The sequence below is a fragment of the Westerdykella ornata genome (genome assembly GCF_010094085.1).
Source record: "Westerdykella ornata strain CBS 379.55 unplaced genomic scaffold EI97scaffold_11, whole genome shotgun sequence".
Lineage (NCBI taxonomy): Eukaryota > Fungi > Ascomycota > Dothideomycetes > Pleosporales > Sporormiaceae > Westerdykella > Westerdykella ornata.
The window spans coordinates 577,012-600,595 of NW_022986861.1; the positions used below are offsets into that span (position 1 = coordinate 577,012).

A 23,584-nucleotide genomic window follows, 5' to 3' on the forward strand; every position below is an offset into this window, starting at 1 on the left:
GATTGCGAATAAGTGCGGGAAACCTGTCTATCAGCGGAGTGGTATAAGCACAAGAGAGGAGGGAAAACTCGAGGAAAAACACAGGGATGGCAGTGATGTCAGCGATAGCAGGTAAGCTGGTAAGCTGGTAGGCAGGAAGGGGAAGGCGGTAAAAGGAGAACGGTTGAATCGCTGTACGGTAAGAGACGGAGCAACTATCTACAGCGCCATAATAATGACTCGGTTTGCGCAAGAGCAGGGGAGCTTCCGAGCTACAGCCCCGTCTCTGTTCCAAATGGTGATAGATGCTCCTCCAGATCGAAATAGGTATCAAGAGATTGGGTAGTCGCCAAAAGACAAGACCAAGTGGGGTATCCGCCGTCGATGAGAAGATGGAAAGGAGGAAGAGAAAAGCAGTCTAGCGGGCTATGTATGACCGAAATATGGGTGCCAGAAAACAAATACTGGAAGTGGAAGATGAGAGGCTTCTCTGTCGTATAAAGTTTGACAGATGTATCCGAGAAGCCCAAGTCCTGAGCGATGCGCTGAAATGCCGTCAAACGCAGGAACTGCGAGGTGAGCAGAGAGGTGAAAAGATAACGAATGTGCGATTGGTTCAACGCCTGGGAACTCCGTGCCTCTATGATTTTTACCCGCCCAGTTATGTATTGGATGTCTCGTGTGTCTTCTTCACCCGTGTACCGTTCCTGACGGGTTGGTCGATTGAGAAGCTCGTACGGTCGTCAACAGGGAACGTGGAATATAGGCGCGAGCCCTGAAGCTACACTCGACCGTAGACACAGGACCAACCATGCGGCGGTGATGATATTAAACAGATTATATGGCTTAAGCGGGCGTTGAGAATGTAAGTCGGGACTAGGAGAGTAGGAATGCGAAACGGCTACCGATACTGGGACTGCGTGGCCATCAAGCTCGCGGCTACGCTGGATGCCCAGTCCGACTCATCATAAGGAGGAGTAGGCCACTTCGCGGGGCCTTCTTCTTTGGTCGTCCGTACTTTCGAGATCTCCAGCGGCTTGGTTGGCGTGCTCTTGTCCGACTGTCCGAAGCTTACTTCGTTGCGGTTCGCCGACGAGGAGGGAGTGAGGTATGATGCTGCAGCTCCGTCCAGCTGGCTTTGTCTGGCAGGCGTTTTGTGCGGGTCTTGAGTAGACCTGTCCATTCTTTTCACAGCCTTCTGCGTCGACGTCAGGACCTCGTTCAAGAGTTCTTCCTCCTCATTGGGCGTCTCGTAGCGGTTGGAAGGGTTCGATTTGCTCTGCACCGCCCGCCTGGTCCGGCTGGAGACGGGACCGCCAGGCTGAACTCCATGCTCGGAGGAGCGGACGTCGGAGCCATGCAACGAGTGATGACGCTTTAGCATCGGATTAGTGGCGATGCGAGATGTCTTAGAAGGATGACCCGTCTGAGCGGAGGCCTCAAGACTGCATCGGACCTGGTGCAAGGTCTTGTCCAGGTCAGAGGCCTCGGAGTTGCTAGCTATCACAGCAGCAATCTGAGATTGATCAATGATCATCGAGCTATTCCTATTGCCACTGGCCCACGGGGAGCAACCTGCACTGGCTTCAATATCATCCGAGTTGGGCGACAGAGGGGTCTGATAACGACCAGAGAGGCGACGTGCTCGCTTCCTCAGATGCGAAAAGAAACTTTCCTTGTGGCCACTTGACGGCGACGCAAGGCCTGACTGGCCATTGAGCGCTCTTTCTGCCTCTTGGCGATGAATATCTGCATAGTGGTTGCCGTGGGAGGCAACGGATAATTGGCGGCCAATCTTCTTTGCCGCCTTTTCCTCGCCTTCTGCAGGACGCACACTTGCTTGCGCCGTCACTGCATCAGACAGTGGGGAGACAGGCCGGATTGAGGGCAAAATGGGGATAGGTGCGCCATTGGAAGGGGCCCCATTTGTCCACGTAGCTCGCTTACTCGGATTGGGCCGGATTTTGGTCGAAGAAACGGGGTCCACGGAACCAGAATGCGCAGGTGAAGGCTTAGGCGATATAAGACGCGTCGAGGCATGCTGGGGAACGGCTGGTGCGCTTTCTCGAGCCACGAGCGAGCGGCGCAGCCATGAGGATGTCTTTGAGGTGATGCTTGGCGACGCATCTGGCGAGTCCTTCGCGGAGAGGTCGGATTGCTTGCGACCAAGCAGCCTGGAGGACGACGATTTGCAGCGCAGAGGATCGAAAGCGTCTTGGAAATACTCATGAGCCAATGCTTGCGTCGATGTAGGTCGGGCTCGCGGATCCCACATGAGGCACCACGTGACAAAGTTTGCCAAGCTCGCAGGCCATTGAGGTGGCTGCAAGATCGTGTCCATGGAATGGGGGGCCATCTGGTCGATGCGTTAGAAATGCGCTCCCCGTTCGGGATCGAATGCATACCTTTGGGAATGAGAAGCCCAGCTTCTGTGCCAATCTTACGCCCTCTTTCCATTCACCTCCACCCACTTTCTGACCATACTTGTTCACCCAAGTACCTGGGCTGCCCATGATCTCGCAGACACGCCAAACCTGGTCGACCTCGTTTCCTCCGGGGAACAAAGGCTTCAGGGTAGCGATCTCGACAGCCATGGCACCGACCGCCCAGATGTCCACTGGCGCAGAATACTCACCCGCACGTAGAAGCACCTCCGGGGCACGGTACCAGCGCGTCGAGACGTATGTCGTGTAAGGAAGCTTCGAATGTGTCTCCCGCGCCAGTCCAAAGTCGGCGATTTTGATTGTGTAGACAGGCGGTGTTGAAGGAGGAGTCATCAGTGCGGAGTATCTGCGGAATGGATGCGATGAGTCGTTCTGCTGCGAGGTCGAAACGAGGATATTCTCAGGCTTGACGTCGCGATGGAAGAATTCTCGTTGATGAATGTGTTCCAGGCCGGACATGATCTGGAATAATATGCTCTTCACGCTGTGCGCATCCATTGGCTTATGATCTCGGGCCTTCATTAACTGGTACAGGTTGCCGTCCATGAACTCCATGGCGATGTGTAGTCGTCGGCTGTACGGGTCCAGGAAGATGTCGAGGGCAGGAACAAGATGGGGATGCGGAGGCAGGGTCCTGAGAAAGATAACCTCGCGAAGTTCGAGGCAGCTGGAGAAGGAGTCGAAGGTCTTCTTCATCGTCTTGATCGCAACCTTTGATCGTCAGTACGCCAACGCTCAACATGCCGACATGGTAAACCCACCAAAGTGCCTCGGCGAGCGATGTGCGACCCTGCGGTTCTGACACGTGCGAGGGCGACACTACCGAAGCTCCCGTCGCCAATCTCCTTCATCACTTCATACTTCTCTTCCAGCGACGCCCAGCCATGATGCTGGTTCTGCGCGTCTGGATACATGGTAGTAATGATGGATCGGATGCCTCCAACCGCTGGATAGATTGAGGTTGAACTGGCTGATAGATAATAGAGACACTGTGGAGAATCAGCACCGGAAAAGGCGCGCAGATGGCTTGACACCTACCAGTACGTGTCCTGTGTAGGTGAATGTAGCGATTACAGCGCCGCCTGTGTCATTTCAGGCCGAAGATGGTGATGAAAGAGCGATGTAGTACAGGGAGATGCAGGAAGGGAGGTCGAGTTATCCGTAGTGAAGGAGGGGTCCAATGGGTATCAAAGGGTCTCAGACGCGATGATGGAATGGAGGTGGAAGGGCCCAGCTGGATGCAGGTGCGGGAAGGGTTGAACAGAAGGGAGGGACAGTGGTAAGAAAAGGGCGTGTGGGGACAGGTCCAGGACCACGGTAGGCGGGTAGACGTCCGTGGGTTTGGTTCTTCTAGCTGGTAAGGAATAGGAATAACTCTGTGACCATAGCTCGAAATGGCTTTGCTAATCAGGATAATTGGTCCTTGGACAGTGCGTCCGGGGAGACTGGGAAGTGGATATCGAGAGGAGATGGTCGGGAGACGATGAGGGTAGATGAGGAGTGTGACAGTCGATAGGACGATGAGGCGTGCGAAACAAGCTGTCGGATGCGATGATGGTCGTGATGGCCTTGTCGAGCCCCAGCGATCAGCGGATTCAGGAGGAAAGGAAGACAAGGCGGTCCCAGGGGTTGGAGCTTTGTGCTTGTGAAGTCACAAATGTGCGGAGCGCAAGAAGGGAGAGTCGATGAGGGCCAGCCACTAAGTGGGCTCGAGCATGAATCGCTTGCCGCCAATTTCGGGCAAGCCCAGGCCGTTAGACCAGAAGAGCAGATTAGGGGGGAAAAGGGAGTGGCCGGCGAGAGCTTGGTCGCACGTAACAAATCGAAAGTCTCGAGCTCGGAAGGGTAAAGCTCGGTCGCAAGGCCAGCAGATGGTCGTTGCTGTGGTGAAATGAAGCAGGTGAAAGGATGGGCGGTCGGGTCGGCAGGGCGCTGTGTTGGCAAAGAGCGCTCGAACGATGCGCGACAAACGAGCGAGCGAAACAGGATGCAGCAAAGGAGCAGGCGCCCAGAGAAGAAGAAGAAGTGAGAAGACAGCGGTGAAAAAGAAAAGCAGCGACTGGAGCAGAAGCGGCAGGGTCAGGTTTTGGGGGTTGGATTTGGAGGTCACAGCTCAGTGGTGCTCAGCGGCGGCCATGGCGGGTACGGGTGCGGTGCGGGGGCGGGATTGCGACTTGAAGGAGACGACGAGATGGTTGCCGGAGGGAAGCCTGTGAAGGTGAAAGTGGCGCACACGCGGCGTGAAGGTTGGCAACAGTCAGGATTCAGGGACTGGGTTGGCGGGTCCCCAGCAGGACTGGACTGGTGGTGTCAGACTGGCCGAGAGATGAGAGCAGCAGTCTGTCTCGGGGAATGATGGATGGGTGGAAGCCAGTGCCAGTGCCAGGCTGCCTGGGTGGGCGGACGGGGAAGGGGAAAGGGGGAACGGGGAAAAGAGGGTTGGTCCGACTTGTCCCTGGGATGAAGGATGGTGTGAATGGGTGGATGGGACGTCTGACACCGTGCTGAGAGACCCTGGCGCTAGCCAGTCACAGCAGCGCGCTAGACACATTAGGCAAAATGCACATGGCACGGCTTGCGGCGATTGGTCCTTTTTCCTGGATTTTATTTATTGAAACGACTTTCTGGGTGGTTGCCCAGGTGTGCAATTATGGCGTGCACGTGACGCGCCATTCACCACTCCAGGGCTGCGTCTGCACGCGTCGGGGACCAAACACAGCCTGGCTCTGCGAGGCGCGTCGCTCACCACTGCTCGCCGTTGGGGCTGCGTGTTTGCATGCAGTATGACTGCTTTTTTCGGCCCTGCTCATATTTTGTTTTATTATCGAGTCTGCCCATCAGAGAGAGGATGGGCGACCACCTTCTGACTTGTTCCTCCCACCCCTTTTTCCCTTTTCCTCGCCTTCACACCCTCGTTTTTCGCACCCAACCCCACTCCCTCGCCGCTGGGCGCGGGATGCCGTGTCCTGGACCAGTTTGGTCACGGTTCAGATAATGTTGTCCTCCGGTTCCTGCGCATGCAGCCTTACCGCAGTCCTCCCTCCCGACGGTGCGGGCAGGCAGGGCAGCGTTGTGCGCCGATGGCCATGATGGAGACATCATCTCCCTGAGAACGTGCTGCTGGTGCAACGTGAAACACGAGTGCACCGTACCGGTATATTACGGCACTCACTCGCCACCCACTCCGGAGATTCGAGTCCACACAAGTTGTTCAGCCCGAACGCGTTTGCGGCGTGCAAGGTCCAGGACGCGCAAAGCTCACAGGCTGTGCCATAAAAAGACTTCCCCCTCCATAACAAGCACAACAATAATGGTCAACCCCAGCATTCTTTCACACAGCCTGATGACAAATACCCACCACACGACCGTTTGTCCTATTACCTTGCCAACCCGCCGAGGCTATGCAAGGTTCGTTGGGCAGCCCTGATTTTGAAAAACCCTCTCTCCAACCCCGGCTATAACAAACACCTGCCCAGGAACAATATTCTGCAGGTCATCTTGGTAATAAACACACACGTTGCCAACACAACGTTTTTCATATCCACTTTCCAAGGGTTTTGTTTCCATTTTCGTCTCGCTTGACTGTCAATCCCATATCCCGTCGTAAATATCCCTCTCTTCTCTGCCTTTTTCACCCAACCCCTCCATTTAGGCTCGTCCGGCTCCGCGTCTCGAGCAACAGCCGAACACTCCAACAAAATCCAGATCAAATCAAATCAAATCAGATATTTCCCACCGTCTGTGCCTCACACAAAACAACAACTGTCAACAACTGTCAACAACTGTCAACAAATAATCCACATGCGAAATGCGAAATGCGATGATCCACACCGGAACGGCCGCCGTTTCTATAGTTTCCTCCGTCCATCGCCCGACAACAACCCTTGGTACACGCTCAGGGGAATCCGAAATACCCATGTCGTCCGCAATCTGCTGCTGGGCTGAGCCTGATTCCGATGACATCTCTGCCCAACGGTCTTTTCCAACAACACAGTGTGAAATTTCTGTTCCATCGGCCTTCCAGAAGCACGCTGCCGCTCCGTTGCCGAACGGGTCAAACACCTGCTGCTGGTGCGACTCCCGAATCCGCGACGCGGGATCCGGCACGCCGAACCAGGGACCCGTTTGGGACGACTCCGACCGTGAGAACATTATTAATTCTCTCAGTGATATTCTTTTCTCCTTCGCTGTTGGGGAAAAGGGTTGCCAATGCAGGTAGGTGTGCATGCTGCCTGATTATGTATGATGTCGAGGGATTCGACTTCATGAATTTGCTGTTCCTGTTGTCGGGACTAGTGTGGCTAGTCGCGGCCGAAGTGCAAGCGTTGTTCCTGGCCGGAGTGTCGCCGGCGACGGTGCGTTCCCCCAGAGAAACCAGGAACCAGGAACGAGCATGTGATTGGCGGCTTGGCACACAAGAGATGACTCTGTTACTGAGGGCCGCCGCTTATGGAGAGCAAGTACAAGAGTAGGTACACCGGGGCAGAGTACCGCAATGATGGAATACATTCTGAAGGTGTAGATCGCTATTTCCTAGCTGTTGGGCGCATTGATGGCATATGTCGCGTCTGCCGAGTGTATCACGAGCCCGAGGTCATGAGCGGAACATTGAAACCGTCAATAGGCTGCAAACTCTATCGATTCGTGATGACGCTGCCTTGAGAGGAACCATAGTCCACACGCGCTCCCATATACTAGTTGAGCGTTTACTAGGAGGTGTAGTATGGTTCAGAGTGTAGATGTTACTCCGTACTGCCTTACCAATCAGCCTCCTTGACCGACCTATACATTCACCATCAACACCCTCCTCCTTCGGCTCCCAATTCTATTTGCAACTACCATTAACCGCCTGGAGTGCGGACAACCGTATCCGGTTTACCCCCAGTACGCAGCACCTTTCCAGCTCCGCCCTGACGTCAGCCTTTCTCCCCTTCCTGGTTTCCCCTAACGATGACATGACCTCATCGTCGAGTTACTATGGTCGCAAGCATAAGTTTTGAGGCAAGGAGGACTAAGCAGTTACACTGTGTATTCAAACAAACTGCTAAGGCCTAGAGACTACAATAATTCAAAGGATAAATATTACTCTATATAAATATTGTATATGCATAGGTAGTTGGAGAGTTATCGTATAGTAAATTGTGTAGCACTTATGGGCTATGAACTTTCCAAAAAAGGCCAAATTCTCCGAACCTCTTCTGGTGACTTGTTGTACTCACTGCTTCTGTGCATGACCATTTGGAGCAATCTCTCGTTCTGCTGCTGTTTCATTGCGAAATCAAACTGAGGGGCAATCCAGCCCTCGGAATCAGTGTCCAGGTGCTCTCTGGCGATTTCTTGGACTTTATGAAAGTGGCGATATTCCTCAAACTGTTGGTCGTGCTTTTGCCTGTCGTCTTCGCTGAAGCTGAACGGGCATTTGCCAGTGAACCCCACCTCATTCCACACCTCGGAGAGCTGAATAAGGCATGCCCGAAGTGGTATTACGCCCTCTTCTGAGGCCTCTCCACATCGAATAAACAGCTCCCGTAGGAAGGATGGTAGAAACAAGGCTTTGTATGCCTGCTTGTTCTGGGGCCCAGTGGATAATTCATATGCCTTAGCTAACTTAGCTTCCTTTAGCTTAAACTCAGCAATTTCCTGCTCATCTGCGTCCATCTGGTGATAATCTTGCGGTAGCTCAGGGAACTCCGAGCCAAGGGCGTAGTCTTCGTCAACCGACAAGAACTCTGGAAAGCGGGCCTGTAAAAACAAAGGCGAGACTACAATCGACTGCCAATCGATAAGCGAGACGATCTTAGTGTGGTCTTCGCTAGAGACGTAAATATTGCCCATGTGGAGGTCGGTGTGCCATAAGACTGGCTGGGAGACCCTATCGATGAGTGTCTGCGAGACTAGCCTAGACATAACATCTCTGGCCATTTTTAGGACGGCAATCTGTTCATCGAAGGATCCACGTGGTGGATCAGTCGTAGCACTCGTTGGGTTTTGTTCAATGCGTGCAGTTTCCCTTTCGACAAGCGCAATACCGAAAGAGGATAAATTCGACCCTGTTGAGTTGAGTCAGCTAAGGAGATCATATTCGCATATCCGACTCACATGGTCCTCGATTGAAAGGAGAATGCAAAGATACTGTCGTGCTCTGAGCATACCACCCTCGTTCGCAAGATGGACCTATGCAGAACCGCCCAGATGGATCCATATCACGGTCCAAAGCGACATATGTGTCGTCGTCTGCCATGGACTCGCAGAGGTAAAGACTCCCGCTGGCGGGAAAGCGGATCGCTGCCAACCCGCCCTCTATCTTCGTCAAAAGCTTGACGAGGCAGAATCGATCGTATTCACTCATCGCTTCCCATGTCTTGAATAGCTGTATCCCAGGAGCTTTTTCCATTACGATAAATTCGGCGCCCACAGGGTTTGAAGGATCGGAACTCCAGGCCAGGACCTTGGGAACCGGGACTCGAGTATGTGTATGTACTGCCACCAGCCATATCAGTCTTGGGGACAATAGCATTTTCATGGACTTGGCGATCTTACGATATTGGAGAACAGCCACTTCAGAGGCCCGGCAATAGAGAACGGAATTTTAGCAATGATTTCGCTTCCGTCCTCCTTTCGCAGGAGGAGTGCCTTGCTAAACCCTCCTTCCATCTTCTCAATCGCGTGGACAGGCGAGTGTTGCCCGCTCGCGGACGCAGCTACCGCGCAGAGCTGGTCGACGTCAAACTTTACATATCTGCGCTCACGGGCGTGGTTTTCATTGACCAAGAAACGTCCGTTCGTATACTTGAATAATTCTTCGGTGCTGATGGGTTTGCCTGCTCGCTTTAGCATTTAGATGGAAATGCGACTGCGCAGGTACTACCCTGACAAGTAATAGAGAGGGCTCGAGGCGACTGAGCCGACGCGGAACGTTCGGTGCTTCTCCAACACCTCCGGCTTATGGTCCTGAGCGAGAGCGCTAGTGGCATGGCTGTCTGGCTTCGTTGTGTTGGTCGGTCGGGACTTGCGCTTACGAAGAAAATGAGTCGATCAGTACATCGGGAGCTTAGAGGCGCCGAGGAGGCACAAGTCATTGAGAAGCAATGAGCGTTGGAAACATTTTTTTTTCGGATTCACACCCAGAGACGCCAAAGACGTCGCAATACATAAGTATGTCACACCAGCCGATCTCACCTTTGCCCTCCCGCCCCCAGGTTGCCTGCACAGAACCTCTCCAAATGCATCACGATGGTTTTTTCTTTACAACCATCGCCATGGTGGGCCTCGTTTCCCTACAATTGCATCGTCAGTGACAGAAACAAGTTGCTACCCCTGCCTCTGTCCGCTCACAAAGCAGAGACTATCCATCGCCGACATCAGTATGCACCTGAAACGGCTAGTTTCAGTACCTAGGTACCTGCATCGTCAATAGTCCAAACCCCACCGTGGCCAACACTGTGTGATCCCTGACCGCCTTTCCATCCGCCGCTTCTTGAACACCGATAGCTTGCATGCATGCGGGGAGTCTAGATCTGGGGTGCATGAAGCCAATATATTCTGCTGCATCCCTTCGCATCGAGGTGAGTTTTTGGGAGGAGCTTTGCCACGCTGGCGATTGCACACCGACAATTCCACGTCTACAATGAGAATAAAGAGGGGGAAAGGTTCGGAAGATAGGTTTATTATACTAGCTGGGACTACGCTAAATGTATACCGGATCAAAGGAGCCATCCGTATTCTGAACACCTAGTCCAAGTCAGCTTAGCCCAACATCAGACAGCGATGACAACGCGTAGCGCTCGAAGGGAATCGTCAGTTCTCCAAGGTGAATGGTTGTTTCTTCAATGATGAACTCAGGAAGAACACAGCGAATCATGGTGTTCATCATGTGAAGGAGGATATAGAGAAGAGGTGCGACATACCTCTTGCATACCTCTTGCAGTCCAATGGAAACAATACTCTTCCACATTCGCACGCCCGGTCCTGCACAGCTTCGTAAGCAAATGTCCACATGTGCTAATAACAAAGATGGGCAGTAAGGATACAGTCAGAAGGTCTCCAAGATGATGTTATGTCTCTTCAAAGATGAACTCAGGAAGAACACAGCGAATCATGCTCATCATCTGAAGGGGCGAGTAGGGACAATGGGAAGCATACCTACGGGGTCCAAATCCTACAGCACCAAGTTGTCAAATTCTGTTCAGCGGCGTTGTTAGCTTCAGGCACAACAGATGCTGAAGAACGGAAGTTCGCAAGAGAGAATGTGAAGGTCCATCTTGAGTCAGGCTACTCTGAGTTAGTCAATGGAGTAGAGGAAAGGTTGAGAAGACATACCTCATTAAATCAGATTTGTTAAACTGATCAGTGCGGACAAGCCCCGTTTAAAGGCTGCCCGCTCACACAGTGTGAATATCAAGCATCATCATATAAGATGAACCCTCAAAGATAGAGTGAAATCTGCCATACCTTTACCTGTAAACAACGTCAGCGCAAGTCCAGTAGACTCCTTAAGCGGTATCCGGAGTAGTAGGCGATCAGCTGATGCTATATCAACAAGTGCCTCCCGACCCAACATCCACAAGTTTGTACGCTTGTTTGAACGAATGCCGGCCGAAGAGGATCTGTCCGCCCGGCGCATCGAAGGTTCTCATCATAGGAAGGGTCGTGTTGAGGGGGAGGAGATGGGAAATATACCTGGAAAGGGTACGTTAGCTCCCTGTATGAGAAAACCAGCAAAACCGAGCAGGAGGCCAGGAAGCAGATCAGACAAGGCTGAAACTAATTTGACTAGGTGTCGACAATGTATATTCAGTTCGAGGAATGCCTTTCCGTGTCGTATGTATCATCACTCTGCAAGAATGAAACAGAAGAAAGTAACATGCATACCTTTTGTCTCATGTATACTTTCGACATCTAGAGCCCTGCCGAGCCTGCCACATTACACCTGTTGTCCTGTTAGCCCGATCCAGGCAAAACTTCATTCTAACCACGAGAAAGACGATGCATCATTGTAATTCTAGAGTATTTGAAGTCCTTCACGACGCTATAGGAGTTGGATTGTTATGCGATATAATCATCTGCATCGGAGTGGAAAGGAAAGCGACTTACTGCAAGCTACGGAGCACCGGATGGCATAGAGTTAGTCAATCTGAAGCGAAGGAAAAGCAGAGCGAGCTAAGTACTGCATCTTTCGTGATGCGTCGCGTGTCATAGCTGGTGGTGCAGAGAATTTGCATTTGGTAAGGTGGAGAGGAGAAAGCACTGCGAAGAATTTAAGTGGGACACGGCCACGGAGTTACCTTGTTCCAGGGTTCTGTATTATGTAATCAAGCTAATCAACTCCACCAGTCTTGAAGACGAACAACACCAATTCCGAGGCTCACATGAGTCGTCGTCGAAAGGAGCCGGCGGGTCTTTCAGGAAAATCGAAAATTTGTGAAGCGGCCTGGAGGTTCCTTACACATGATAAGCTGCGTAGGAAGTACATATTCATGATCCCGTGAGAGTCCACCCGGCTGCGGAGTATTCGATCATAATACTTCCATGATGGCGGGAAAGGTGCATAAACCACGCCCCATTCTGTATCCATATTCTTCATAGCATTGACCCGAACAAGATGCAGGACTCGCCATCCACCTTACGCGTTAGGGAGAACCAAAGGCGGTCACGGGCCCGGCGGAAGGACTTGCTCGAAAGCCTGCAGAAGCGAGTGCGGGAGTTTGAGCTACAAGGCGTCCAAGCGACGCTTGAGATGCAGCAGGCTGCTCGAAAAGTTGCCCAGGAAAATCAACAGCTCCGGCGCCTACTCGCCCTTCACGGCGTTTCCCGAGAAGAGGTGGAATCATTTCTAAGATCTGTCGACCAACCTAATGCAGCGGAATGTTGCCCAACCACCGGACCGGAACCGCGGGTACCGTCATTGACCTGTACTCCACAGAGGACGGTTGCTCCTTCTGTACCGGATACAACTCTATCACCCAGGAACTCGGTCGCGCAGGGCCCTAGAACTTGTCCTCTCCCTACAGCGGCTTCTGTTACCGGCGGACGGTACCTTGTCGACAATACAGGTCGTGTACACCAAGCATCTGAATACGAGCAGAAGCCGGTCCCGAACGCACGGTGTCAGCAATCCCCACCGCCCGAGGGTCGTTTGTCAGTTGCAGAGGAATCGCCGTCCGCGATGAACCAGAAGCCTGAGTCTCGCTGTGAGCTGCATGCCTCCGCTAGACCCAGTGACGGTATCCATGAAGACAGGGTCCCTGGGGGTTCAAACGGATGCACAAATGACCCCGACTGTTTCTGTCCTTCCGTACCCTCCTTGCCAGGTCAAGGCGGTCTTGGTCTAGAGACGTCGTGCGAAACTGCTGCCAGCATCATTGTCGAAATGAGCGGACATAAAGATAGGGAGCTAGTCCGCGCTGCCCTCGGATGCAAAAGCAAGGAAGACTGCAAGGTCAAGAATACAACGGTCTTACAAGTCATGGGCGAGCTGTAATCCTGAGTCGAAATCTCATTATGATCTTCCCAATCGAGCAGATCTCACCTGCGTCCTACGAGTGGACCCTCCATCGTTCAAAGGTAAGCTGTGGAGCTCATGTTCACTATTTGCTACGTTTAGACCGAGCTGATATTCCTTACGTAGCACCCACCATATTACAATCGCATTTCGTTCTCCTAACGGACTACTAGAGTCAATAATCCTCATAGTTCAAGCGCCGTAATTGTCTGGAAGAATGAATCCCGCTTCTTGTCGGACAGACTTGGGAAATAGCACTCGAGAAAATGGTGAACCCGATTTCTAGCGTCAACGGCGCGAGCTTTCTGGTCGACCAATCAGAAAACGCCAATGACACACAGCACTCTATGACGAATCTGGCCCCGATAGGGCAATCCATTTCTACTGGTACACAAAACATTTCCCAAATCGTAACACGATTGAATTGAATCTTTACTTGGTCGCTGGACCGATTTAGAATCTTCATTCTGATATTCAGTGTCCTGTTTGAATGCTATTTCTTTACTCAGGCCGTCGATATTCCTCACCGAGGAGCATCACCTTCGCCGGACGCCTCGTATCCACATCTGCAACTGCTCGAAGAATGAACGGCGATTTAAACAACACTCACGCGGCGCGAGAAGCGCTTACATTTGAACCGGACCCTGCGTACTATGGCCGGTCCTTCGCAATTCCGCGGACAGAAGACGATGAACAGGTTAGGGCAACATATCGGCCCTTCTTGTTGGATGAGAGCGTTGCAAGGAACGATTGGATTGCCCAACTTGAGTTAAGCACCGTGTTGAAGATGGTGGAAGAGGAAATCTTTGCCAAGGAGCAAGAGAGGTTGAAGGTTCTAGTGTTATACGGCAGTATGCGGGCAAGGTACGTTTTATTCTATAAGGGTGCTCAACAGTTCCCATGTTACGGAAATGTCGCCATAGTCAATGCACTGGTAGCTCATGGAATGTCTAAGATCGTATTCAAAGCTTCTTGCCTACGAAGCCGCAAGAATCCTCTTTCGGCTTGGATGTGACGTCCGCGTCTTCGACCCCACTGGTCTGCCCGTCAAGGATGACGTGCAGCACTCACACGCCAAGGTGCAGGAACTGCGCGAGCTGAGCAAGTGGAGCGACGGGCACGTATGGGTGAGTCCGGAGCAGCACGGCAATCTGGTAAGTACATCGTTTGGAACCCATAACCCGTCCACTCAATTGACCATCCTTCCCAAGACCGCTGTCTTCAAGAACCAGATCGATTGGATACCTCTTTCCACGGGTTCCGTTAGGCCCACTCAAGGCCGCACTCTCGCCATTGCGCAAGTCTGCGGCGGTTCTCAAAGCTTCAACTGCGTGAATTCGCTGCGCATCCTGGGCCGATGGATGCGCATGTTCACTATCCCGAACCAGAGCGCGATACCCAAGGCGTACACGCAATTCACTGATGCTGACGCCCCGGATGGTGGTAGCAGGCTTATGCCTAGCTCCAATAGAGATAGGGTCGTTGATTGTATGGAGGAGTTTGTGAAATATACGATCGTTATGAGGCCGCATTTTCACTTGTTTGGGGATCGGTTCAGCGAGAGGGAGGAGAAGAAGGTTAAGAGCGGGTGAAACAATACCATCTACACTGTCAAGCGGAAATAGGATTCTACAATTGATAGATGTAGGATATACAGAATCGCGGCTATTCCGATTTCACATCCCTTCGGGTGCGGGTACAGAAAGATATATGCGCAGGCTGGAATACCTCTGGTGTCCTCTACTTGATCGCTCGAGGAGTGAAGCTCATGCCCGATGATGCCTCTTTCGCCCGTCCCGTCGTACCCTCTCTCAGGCCCAAGGACTGGAAATCTGATGATGGCGGCTTCTTCTCATTCTATCCCTCCCCTGCCCTGACATGGCCAGTAACAGTTTCTGATGTGAGATGAGAAATCACGAGCATCACAAAGGAAGCGGAGATAATAATAGGTATAATTCACGGGGTAAAACTTGCAAGACGACACCATTTACCAACTTTTACTTCTTCACAGCGAAGATCTTGAAAGAGCCTTGCAAAAGTCAGAGATGAGACCTTGCAAGTCTGGAAAGCCTTACCAGCCCACTCATTGAGATTGATGTCGCCGAGACTGATATCAGAGGGTGCTTTGACCTAAACCGTCTAGTCAGCCGCCAGGAGATTCCAAGATGCTCTGACCGAAGTGCGAAAAGCAGACGTCACTATACTGACCGCTGTACTACAGCAGGACGTTTTGCTGGCCTCTTTGGCCGGTGGCCCACAGCACCCAGCAGTATCTGGATCCTTCACACTGGGATCTTTCGCCATATCGACGTAGACATTCAAGTCGCTGTTTGTATCCGCAATCACAACATCTAAGAGAGTGATAGATTAGCTCATCGAACCTAGCTCTCTACACCTACCATCCCACTCACCGCCGAAGCCAGACTCTTCCAACCACCGAGCGTAATCCTCCTTCAAATTACATCCAGCTATACAACCAACATACAGCGCAACACTCTCCCTGAGCTCAGCAGGCATCACCTTCCGCGCCAGGATATCCGATATAGCCACCCTCCCGCCCGGCCTGAGCAGGCGAGCCATCTCTTTGAATACGGCCGGTTTCTCAGCCTCAGGCACGAGATTGATCACGCAGTTGGAAATGATGCAATCTGCAGTGCCGTCCGGTAGCGGGATGGACGTGATGACCGCTTCTACGAAGGAGATATTGTCCGAGTCCGGTATTCCAGCCTGGTTCTCACGTGCACGCGCGAGCATGTCCTGGAGCGGAGCGTGTCAGTTCTCGTACATATATAGACCTTCCATAACTGCGCAAAACCCTAGGCGTCAGACCTTATTCATGTCAACACCTATAGCACGACCCTTTGGCCCGACCTTCCTCGCAGCAAGAAATACATCGAATCCCGCGCCACTCCCAAGGTCGATGACCGTCTCACCCTGCAAAGCGATGTTAATAGTTTACGAAGCGCCACAAATCCACGCGAGGGCTTGCTTGCCTCTCGGAGACTCGCAATCGCTAACGGGTTGCCGCAGCTGACGCCGAGGTTGGCTTGCTTGGGGATGCTGCTGAGTTCGTCTTCTGAATAGCCAAAGGCTTTGGCGACGGCGCCGCTGTATGCCGTGTCTTTGAATGTGCGAGCTACGGAGCCGTAGTGCTCCTGCACTTCCTGATAGATGTTCTGGGAATCCATTGTTAAAGGGTGTAGGTTTTGGGGGCAAGATGTTGGTGGCGGTGGAATCGACGATGGAGCGAGGAGGGGAATGATAGATTTGATGGTTACCTATTTACCGTTGTTCGACCATTGGTGTGACGCCCTCTTTCCAAATGTCAGTCTGCCATTGATTCGTCCGCATCCGTCCGCATACTAGTTCTAACTCTTACCAGTAACTGTATGATCGAATTAACATTGGTTGCGAATTATATGCATGAAGTCTTGTGTGACATATTCATTCCCCTTGGCAACGCTACGGTATACCATCCGGTAACGCCTACTGCTGACTTGGATATGTAAATAGACTCGCAACAAGAAGCGGGAGAAGTGTGTAGTTCGCTGGATTACTATAATTTGGATATGCAGCAGCTACAGTAAAGCAAGGACATAGCGCGCGGCAGTAACGTTCGTTTACTCCGTTATGTTTACAGCCAAAAATTCCATAACGCGATCAGGGAACTCAAATCAAATCACAGTGACGGTAATCGATAGAGAAGTCAAAACGCACACAGCACTGCATTTCAAATCTCGATTCTCGACTCTTCCAAGTACTATATGCACACCATCTCCCCTAACGGCGACTCGGCGCGCCTTATACTCTGTACAAAGGATGCCATACCCTTGCGTTGCTAAACCTTCTGCAACCCTAGAAGTGCCAGCACTCTAGGCATCGCAATGGCGCGTCGGTAGACCACTAGTCGAACGCTGGGTATCCTCATAAGACCCTCAACCACATACTCCTCTGGAATGCAATAAACGCGCAAGCCAAAGAACCTCAAATGCGTGCAAAGAGCCAGCCATCCCATCCCGTCAATACGGAGAACGCGACTGAAGCACTGGAAGCTCCACTATCCGCCACCAACCGTGCTATATGTGTGCGTTGATATCCTGAACGCCGCGCTGGAAAGAATGCGAAGACTCCTTCTTGTAGACCGAATGCTCCTCGATATGGTCTCCAAGAAGGGCACCGTCTGACAGCTACATGTGCTGTCTATGTTGCACGCAAGCGCGTGACTTTCGCTCGAGCCAACAGGCAGATCGCGTCTAGGGGAAAGTGCGCGTAGCCAATGAAGCCCAAGCGCTTATGATCGGCTCTACCAAACACAAAAGTCGCAATCGCTCAACGAGGGTGGGTATCTTCAATCAATAACTGGTTTCCGGACTCCCTGTACAATGGCCATGCCCAAAGCTCTGAGGCCCTCGGGATCATTGGCCCGGATGATGGTGCTAGGAGGTAGCATCGGGTTGTCTGGGCTGACCATGGCGGCGTCCTTTGCGGCCTGCTCGATCGCCTCCATTTCTTCCTTGCAGCCGGCGTGGTCAAAGGGGCAGACGACGATGGGGTGCCGGAGGAGGATGTCTCTTGCGCCGGACATTTGCGCCTGTGAGGGTTAGACAAGAGACTCTGTTCGGGGTTAAAATGGACAGACCTTGACCGTGAGATAGTACTCGATCTTATACAAGGTGCCAGTAGTCGTGAAACCGCTAACAGCATACATAGGGAACTCCTTCTTCCCCCTTGGTATTATGCCGTCTGAATCCCTCAGATCTTTTGCCGGGAAAACCAATCCCAAATTTGTGTAATACCCTGCGTCGGGCATCTTCACCCCCACCGCCTGCGTCGTCTTCGCCAGAGTCTTCACCTTCCTTGTCGGCTCGTCTCCCTCATGATTGTAGATGATTTCCTCGTCTATTCCAACGGTGATCTGCTTGATAGTGACCTTCTTGGCTTTACTTAGCCAATCCGGGTTCGGACTTAGTTTGATGTATACTGCGACGGGATCCAAAGGCCCATAGCTCCACCTAGGCAGACTAATCCCAAGTGTGACAAGATGATCCGTCACTCTCTCTGCGCTTTCGGGTCGGTTGTACATGCCAAAGGTGGATAGCGTGTCATATCGCAATATGGGGACCGGAAAGGCGTATTTCTTCTGCTCCGAATGCCCTTGTTGGACCGTCACTACGAGTTCGTAGAATGTCTCCGCTGTCCGGTTGGCTAGCTGTAGGCTGGCTGGTGGTACCCTTCTAGCTACCTCCTCGCCACCCCGGCCATATGGTATGAATATCACAAAGGGGAGGTCCATGCAGAGCACGCTTTCATACTCTTTCCCCACAGGACATCGGAATAAGAGCATCTCCTTCCCAACAATGTCCGAGATCTCCTTGCGCGGCGCCGCTAGATGCCTCCTGGTGACCGAATCGGCGGCCGGATGTATTGTCTCTCGACGCTGGAGGGCAATGGTCACGAGGGAGACTTGGACAGGCGCTGATATGCCCACCGACGGGCGAATCTCGACTTTACCTTCTATCCTGGGCTGTTTCCTTGTCAGCAAATCCAGCCATGCCGGGTCAAGACCACAACGCCGTGACCAGTTGCGCCGGCGCATTCCAGGCCAATCTATGACGTCTTGTAAGGAAGGTATGCACATACCAGCGTCGCCGATATCCCAGGGTATCCGATCAAAAAATTACTGTTCGGCGGGCCCGACACCCGCACGAAGGCCGCCATAGTCTCTCAGGGCGAGGTCGTAGGGGCTGACCTGGGATGGCAAGAGGCGCGGCATGGGACGAGCTGGCGGCCTCCTCTTGTGCTAGGCTGGTCCCAGAAGCCGCTTGAGGGGCTCCAGCCTTCGTGCGCCGGACGTGACTTGCGGTGATGCGTAGCCTTCCGGTTGCGGTACGGTGGGGTTCGGGAGCTCAAGATGTACGTCTAACGGGATGCTTGAACAGGCGTGGGTTACGCGCAGCGCACGCCGGTCGCACAGAAGTGTCAGGCAGAGGGTCGGCGGGCGGGCCGCGATCGAGGTCGAGGTGCAGCAGCAACAGTGCGTGAGGAGTGCAGATCTATAGACGACGGCGCAGTGGGGGTTGGAGCTGTATCAGATGCGTAGGGCTGGCGGGTATGGCGAGCGGCGATAGCGAAGGGGATCTGCCCGAGAACGGCTGGGTAATAATAATTTTTGACAGACCTAGGCCTGTGGACGCCGTAGAATCAGACTCTAAGAATGATCCCCAGCGACAATGACAGCGTGCGGCGCGCGAGAGCGAGCGATGCAGGGCCTTGAGGGAAGAAGCGGAGGTGGAGGAGCGGTCCGTTCGCTTGGGGCGTCGAGCTGAACACCCGCGGCCGCCCACGTCAAAGCCAGCCACCGCCGGAAAGAACGACAACTACACGAAGGCTCCGAATTATTGTTACCCGCTAGACCATCAGTTTCGACGAGACTCCGGATAGAGCTGCTTTCAAGGCCTTGGGGACGGGCATTGAATTGAATTGCCAGCATGTCTGTCACGGTGAGTGTTCAACTTCCGTTTGTTCTCCAAGCTTCGGACTAACAGCGGAGCAGCTGCACACCACCAAAGGCGACCTGAAGCTCGAGATCTTTTGCGAGTCTGTCCCCAAGACTGCCGAGAACTTCCTCGCCCTGTGCGCCTCCGATTTCTACAACGGCAGCCCTTTCCATCGTATCATCCCCAACTTCATCGTTCAAGCTGGTAGCCCAGCTTCGGATCCCAAGTCGAAGAGCTCCACCTCGATTTACGATACACCCGATCGCCTGTTCGAGGACGAGATCCGCCCAGCTCTTAGGCATAACGCCCGTGGAATCGTCAGTATGGCGAATAAAGGCCCCAATACCAATGGCTCGCAGTTCTTCATCACCCTAGCCCCCGCGCCGCATCTAGATGGCAAGAACACGGTGTTTGGAAAGGTCATTGAAGGGGATGAGGTGCTGGACGACTTGGAGAAGCTCGAAGTGGACAAGAAGTCGAGGCCGAAAGAGCGCGTTGAGATCAAGAACATCACAATACACGCAAATCCATTAGCAGGATGACGATCTGGCATTCCCACGACAAAGCGGTTTGGAGGATGCTAAGACAATGAAGAGTGACATAAATTGGAACATGCAGAAATGCTCTATACGGCTTCGAGGCCTTGATATCTACGACCGCCCCAGGCTGAACAAGTGAAAGAAAAGATGATAACAGTCGTGTACGTCCTACGCGTCCTTAGTCGTCTCGGTCGTCTCGGTCGTATCCGTCGGCTTGGCGGTATCAGGCTCCTCATACCCCTCGGTCTTCATGTCTGCCAGGCCGAGTTCCTCCTCCTCCTCGGCAGTGCGCTCATAATCTTCTACCTTCATCTGCGGATCGGGTTCGGGCGCTGTGAAGCTCTGGAGATAGCTGCTAGCTAAGGGGTCCTGGAGGATGATGGTGAATTTGACGTCGCCCTTGATGGCTGATGTCAATCGGTCGAAGAATTTATTCCACTTCTCCTTGGTACCAGCGTCCATTGAGTCACCGCCGTCGCCGATGTCGAAGATCTGACTACGGAGATCATCCCGAACCTGGGTTAGGATGCCTTCAATCGTGGTGAAACGACCACCCATGGTGCCGGGAGCAACGCTAAGCTCAAGCTCTGGACAAGCCATCGTACAAGACTCGGACTTCAGAATATCTCTGGAAAGGTCCTCGTTGGTTTCAACTGATAGAGTGATTCTACGACCCTTCTCGGGAACCTCGCCACCGGTCTTGACCTCATTACTCCGATCTAGTACCAAGTTAGTGATAATACTGGGCAATGTAACCGAGAGAAACTTACAGCCACAGTGATCACAAACTGTGCTCATAAGTACCACTTGCTTGAAGTAGGGAATGTTCACCATCTTCATGTTGGTGGTGCAGTACTTTGCGCAACCGGGACAGTGTGCTGGGAACGAGTAGACCTGGTTCTCCACAATCTCGTCGTCGTCGACATTGTTCACCATGGGTTGCTCCGGCGCTTTGGGGTATAGCGAAGTTGCGTGATATTCGGGACGGATTTCAGTGGGCGGCGCTTCTACTGCTGTCGTTTCCTCCGATGTGTCTGCAAGGCCAAGAGCCTCATTCTGTGCAGTGGTGCGCGCGTAATCATGCCTCTGATACTTTGACCCCTTGTCCTGTGGTGAAGGCTCGATGGATGAGTTGCCAGCTGGGTCGTCGACTGTGATGGTGAAGGGCAATCTCGAGCCAGCGGCCATCTCGCGCAGAGCGTCTATTATACCTTGGATCTTCTCGTAGACCTCCGGCACTAGTTGTTTCCTCTCGTCCTGCTTCAGCTCCAGATCTTGCGCAGTCATAGTCAATATGCCTTCCACGTTTGTCAGTTGACCGCGACCAGCCGGCATCTCGAGATCCAGATCCTCGACTCTGAAAATCGCGGTGTCGCTCTTGACGAGTTGCCGATTGCGATCTTCCTCTTTATCGACCTTGAGGGATATCCGGACACCGCGCTGTTGGATCTCGCCTGCGGATTGGATCTCGTTGTTCCTGAAATTGCAGTGTGGGCAGTCGAATGACATGATGACGATTTCGCGAAAGAAGGGGATCTTGGTCAAGAGAAGACGCGTTGTGCCCTGGCATGGTGGTCAGATTACAATGAAGTGCAGGAAGCATAGCGGGTACCTACCTGCTCGTGACAGTTCATGCACAAGCTCTCAATCTCATCGACAACCTTGTTGCCATCCTCATCTGCTTCCATTGCGCTCGCCTCGGCAACCTTGCGGCCCATGTCCTCGAAAAGGTCTTCGGCAAGACTCTTGTGCTGCTGCGCCATATTGAAGATATTCCAAATCGGTTCCTGTATATGGTGCGTGCTGACTGGAGTGTTTGTTGGTTTTCTTTGAAAATTGCGGCGAGTTCAGGTCCACGGGTGTTTTTTGAGGCAATGCGAAAGATTTGCCCCGCAGTGGTTGGCGGGGTTCGCGTTGCTTCTAGCGGCCTCTAGGCGTCACCAACACCCGACCCCTTCACCTCAGCCTTACCATCTAATCTGATGATAACCACGATCAGCTATTGCATGAAATCCATCAGGTCCAGTCCCTGGGAGGTCGAGTTTTGGCTCTTGCTCTTTGCAAGCATAGCCTGCAAGCCGCCTTTCCGAGCCTTGGCTCGCTGCTTACTGCTTGCGTTGGCCGTCTTGATGCCTTTGTTCCTGTCCGCACCGTCTGACTGGGCCATGGGCGCTGGTTTGCTGATTCTCGAGGGACGACCTGCTATTTGAGTTCGCCTTGGTGGTGGAAGTGGAAGCTGTTTTTCGGTTCTCCGGTGGCATCTGAGGCATGTATAGACCAGGTCGCTCTCGCATCTGGGCTTCATCTCCATCGCGTCCCCTTCCTTCTTCTTGATAGGATTCCTGGAGCGACTCTCATGCGCGACACTACATGACCAACCAGGAAGCAGCAGATTTCCACAGGCAACGCAGAGTTCCCGGCGGAGTGCATCCCGCTCCTTCGGTGTTGCTTCGAGGTCAGCATCTCGTTCTTCAAGCAGCCTGATTCTGGTTGCTCCCAGCTCTGCGGATACTGCCGGCGATGAGACAGCGAGTATACGTGCTGCTTCCCGGAGATACTTGAGTCTTGGATCGTCGAAAGCCATCGCTCGTGTATACTGTGTTACCGCTGGTCGAGGTATTAGATTGAAGTATCTATGTGCCAAGTCAAAGTCTTCCAGCTTTGAGATGCTCACGTGATGCACACATCCTGGTCCCCGCCCCTGTTCAGATCTAAACGCCGATCGCCGGCATCACGCTAACCGGGCCCCGACGGGTCGATTATATAATCGAATTTTCCTGCGGAAAATGCCCCCTGCTGCGCAGGGGGCCTACAGGCTCAACGCAAATTGCATACAAATTACTAGGGGCAACAATCTCGCGCAGAAACTGCGTAATTATAAGGTAGCAAATTCTAGCTTGCGCAACAACGCAACACGCTTATTTTTTAAAAAAATTAAGAGCTGCAATACGTAGGTAAAAGCATGTACTTTTATTGTGCAGCATGTATTAGGGCGTGTTCGGTTTGGGAATTAAGGATCTCTCGCACGGGCCGTACAGGTGCCGGCAGTATTTTCTAATAGGAGTTTTTAACGCGCTGGATGTAGTATAGCATGCAGTGTACAATCCTGCGATTTTGCCTATTACAAAGTACTACCCTTAAGGAGTTAGTTGTAATAGGCGAGATCCTAGGGACGTTATACCTACTAAGGCAGGCGGTCAGACAGGTGCAGGGATTTAGGCGCGGTCGAAGAAAATTACTCCTTAATAGGGGCTAAGGGACAAAAGATAACCAAACAGTCCGCCTATTATCTCCTAGGAGGCCTTAGGATCAAAACATTACTCCTTAATGTGCTAGATAACTAAACAGTCCGCCCATTACGCCCCATTACGCCTCCATTACAGCTAAAAAGCCCGTGCAAGAGATCCTTAATTTTGAAACCGAACACCCCCTTAAAATTAAAAATGTCTAGATATACGCGTTGCGCTGTATTTTCTAGATTTTTGCGTTGAGCTTATAATTTGCGTTGAGCCTGTAGACCCGTTACTACGTAACGGGTGTTTTTGTGGGCAAAAACTCGCTCACGTGTGAGCGACCCGTCGGGGCCCGGTTAATCCCTACCAGCTCTGAGAACTCCTTCCGCGT

At 52.6% G+C, this 23,584-nt stretch overlaps 10 protein-coding genes across 10 annotated transcripts; 3 read left to right on the top strand and 7 right to left on the bottom strand.

Annotated features, from left to right (window-relative positions):
* Positions 1 to 819: 819 nt before the first annotated feature.
* On the bottom strand, positions 820 to 3,651 carry EI97DRAFT_53079 (meiosis induction protein kinase-like protein). The gene is made up of 4 exons (XM_033802887.1): positions 3,462 to 3,651; positions 3,185 to 3,412; positions 2,385 to 3,134; positions 820 to 2,335 (listed from the first exon to the last, which is right to left on the bottom strand). The coding sequence occupies exons 2-4, from the start codon at positions 3,335 to 3,337 to the stop codon at positions 881 to 883; spliced, it is 2,358 nt and encodes a 785-aa protein (XP_033653777.1). The 5' UTR covers positions 3,338 to 3,412; positions 3,462 to 3,651; the 3' UTR covers positions 820 to 880.
* Positions 3,652 to 5,745: 2,094 nt separating this feature from the next.
* Positions 5,746 to 6,755, bottom strand: EI97DRAFT_433643 (uncharacterized protein). The gene has a single exon (XM_033798434.1). It carries the CDS (start codon positions 6,648 to 6,650, stop codon positions 6,189 to 6,191), a length of 462 nt encoding a protein of 153 aa, XP_033653778.1. The 5' UTR covers positions 6,651 to 6,755; the 3' UTR covers positions 5,746 to 6,188.
* An 825-nt stretch (positions 6,756 to 7,580) lies between these two features.
* On the bottom strand, positions 7,581 to 9,397 carry EI97DRAFT_377861 (uncharacterized protein; the record flags this gene model as incomplete). The annotated part of the gene is made up of 4 exons (XM_033795633.1): positions 7,581 to 8,473; positions 8,523 to 8,923; positions 8,977 to 9,247; positions 9,292 to 9,397. The coding sequence occupies 4 exons, from the start codon at positions 9,395 to 9,397 to the stop codon at positions 7,581 to 7,583; spliced, it is 1,671 nt and encodes a 556-aa protein (XP_033653779.1).
* A 2,627-nt stretch (positions 9,398 to 12,024) lies between these two features.
* EI97DRAFT_377659 (uncharacterized protein) lies at positions 12,025 to 12,903 on the top strand (the record flags this gene model as incomplete). Its single annotated transcript, XM_033795623.1, has 2 exons — positions 12,025 to 12,462; positions 12,757 to 12,903. The coding sequence occupies 2 exons, from the start codon at positions 12,025 to 12,027 to the stop codon at positions 12,901 to 12,903; spliced, it is 585 nt and encodes a 194-aa protein (XP_033653780.1).
* Positions 12,904 to 13,507: 604 nt separating this feature from the next.
* EI97DRAFT_377790 (arsenate resistance ArsH) lies at positions 13,508 to 14,516 on the top strand (the record flags this gene model as incomplete). The annotated part of the gene is made up of 3 exons (XM_033795630.1): positions 13,508 to 13,788; positions 13,880 to 14,078; positions 14,136 to 14,516. 3 exons carry the CDS (start codon positions 13,508 to 13,510, stop codon positions 14,514 to 14,516), a joined length of 861 nt encoding a protein of 286 aa, XP_033653781.1.
* A 365-nt stretch (positions 14,517 to 14,881) lies between these two features.
* EI97DRAFT_419172 (S-adenosyl-L-methionine-dependent methyltransferase) lies at positions 14,882 to 16,112 on the bottom strand (the record flags this gene model as incomplete). Its single annotated transcript, XM_033796984.1, has 6 exons — positions 14,882 to 14,953; positions 15,000 to 15,054; positions 15,133 to 15,275; positions 15,336 to 15,681; positions 15,754 to 15,858; positions 15,894 to 16,112. 6 exons carry the CDS (start codon positions 16,110 to 16,112, stop codon positions 14,922 to 14,924), a joined length of 900 nt encoding a protein of 299 aa, XP_033653782.1. The 3' UTR covers positions 14,882 to 14,921.
* A 993-nt stretch (positions 16,113 to 17,105) lies between these two features.
* EI97DRAFT_53388 (arrestin domain conatining protein) lies at positions 17,106 to 18,887 on the bottom strand. Its single transcript, XM_033802890.1, has 3 exons — positions 18,565 to 18,887; positions 17,564 to 18,448; positions 17,106 to 17,515 (listed from the first exon to the last, which is right to left on the bottom strand). Exons 1-3 carry the CDS (start codon positions 18,640 to 18,642, stop codon positions 17,273 to 17,275), a joined length of 1,206 nt encoding a protein of 401 aa, XP_033653783.1. The 5' UTR covers positions 18,643 to 18,887; the 3' UTR covers positions 17,106 to 17,272.
* Positions 18,888 to 19,189: 302 nt separating this feature from the next.
* On the top strand, positions 19,190 to 20,321 carry EI97DRAFT_53383 (cyclophilin-like protein). Its single transcript, XM_033802888.1, has 2 exons — positions 19,190 to 19,424; positions 19,478 to 20,321. The coding sequence occupies exons 1-2, from the start codon at positions 19,413 to 19,415 to the stop codon at positions 19,961 to 19,963; spliced, it is 498 nt and encodes a 165-aa protein (XP_033653784.1). The 5' UTR covers positions 19,190 to 19,412; the 3' UTR covers positions 19,964 to 20,321.
* On the bottom strand, positions 20,129 to 21,723 carry EI97DRAFT_450563 (zinc finger protein-like protein zpr1; the record flags this gene model as incomplete). Its single annotated transcript, XM_033800291.1, has 3 exons — positions 20,129 to 20,679; positions 20,731 to 21,523; positions 21,577 to 21,723. The coding sequence occupies 3 exons, from the start codon at positions 21,721 to 21,723 to the stop codon at positions 20,129 to 20,131; spliced, it is 1,491 nt and encodes a 496-aa protein (XP_033653785.1).
* EI97DRAFT_53385 (uncharacterized protein) lies at positions 21,568 to 22,680 on the bottom strand. Its single transcript, XM_033802889.1, has one exon. It carries the CDS (start codon positions 22,542 to 22,544, stop codon positions 21,960 to 21,962), a length of 585 nt encoding a protein of 194 aa, XP_033653786.1. The 5' UTR covers positions 22,545 to 22,680; the 3' UTR covers positions 21,568 to 21,959.
* Between the last annotated feature and the right edge of the window lie 904 nt (positions 22,681 to 23,584).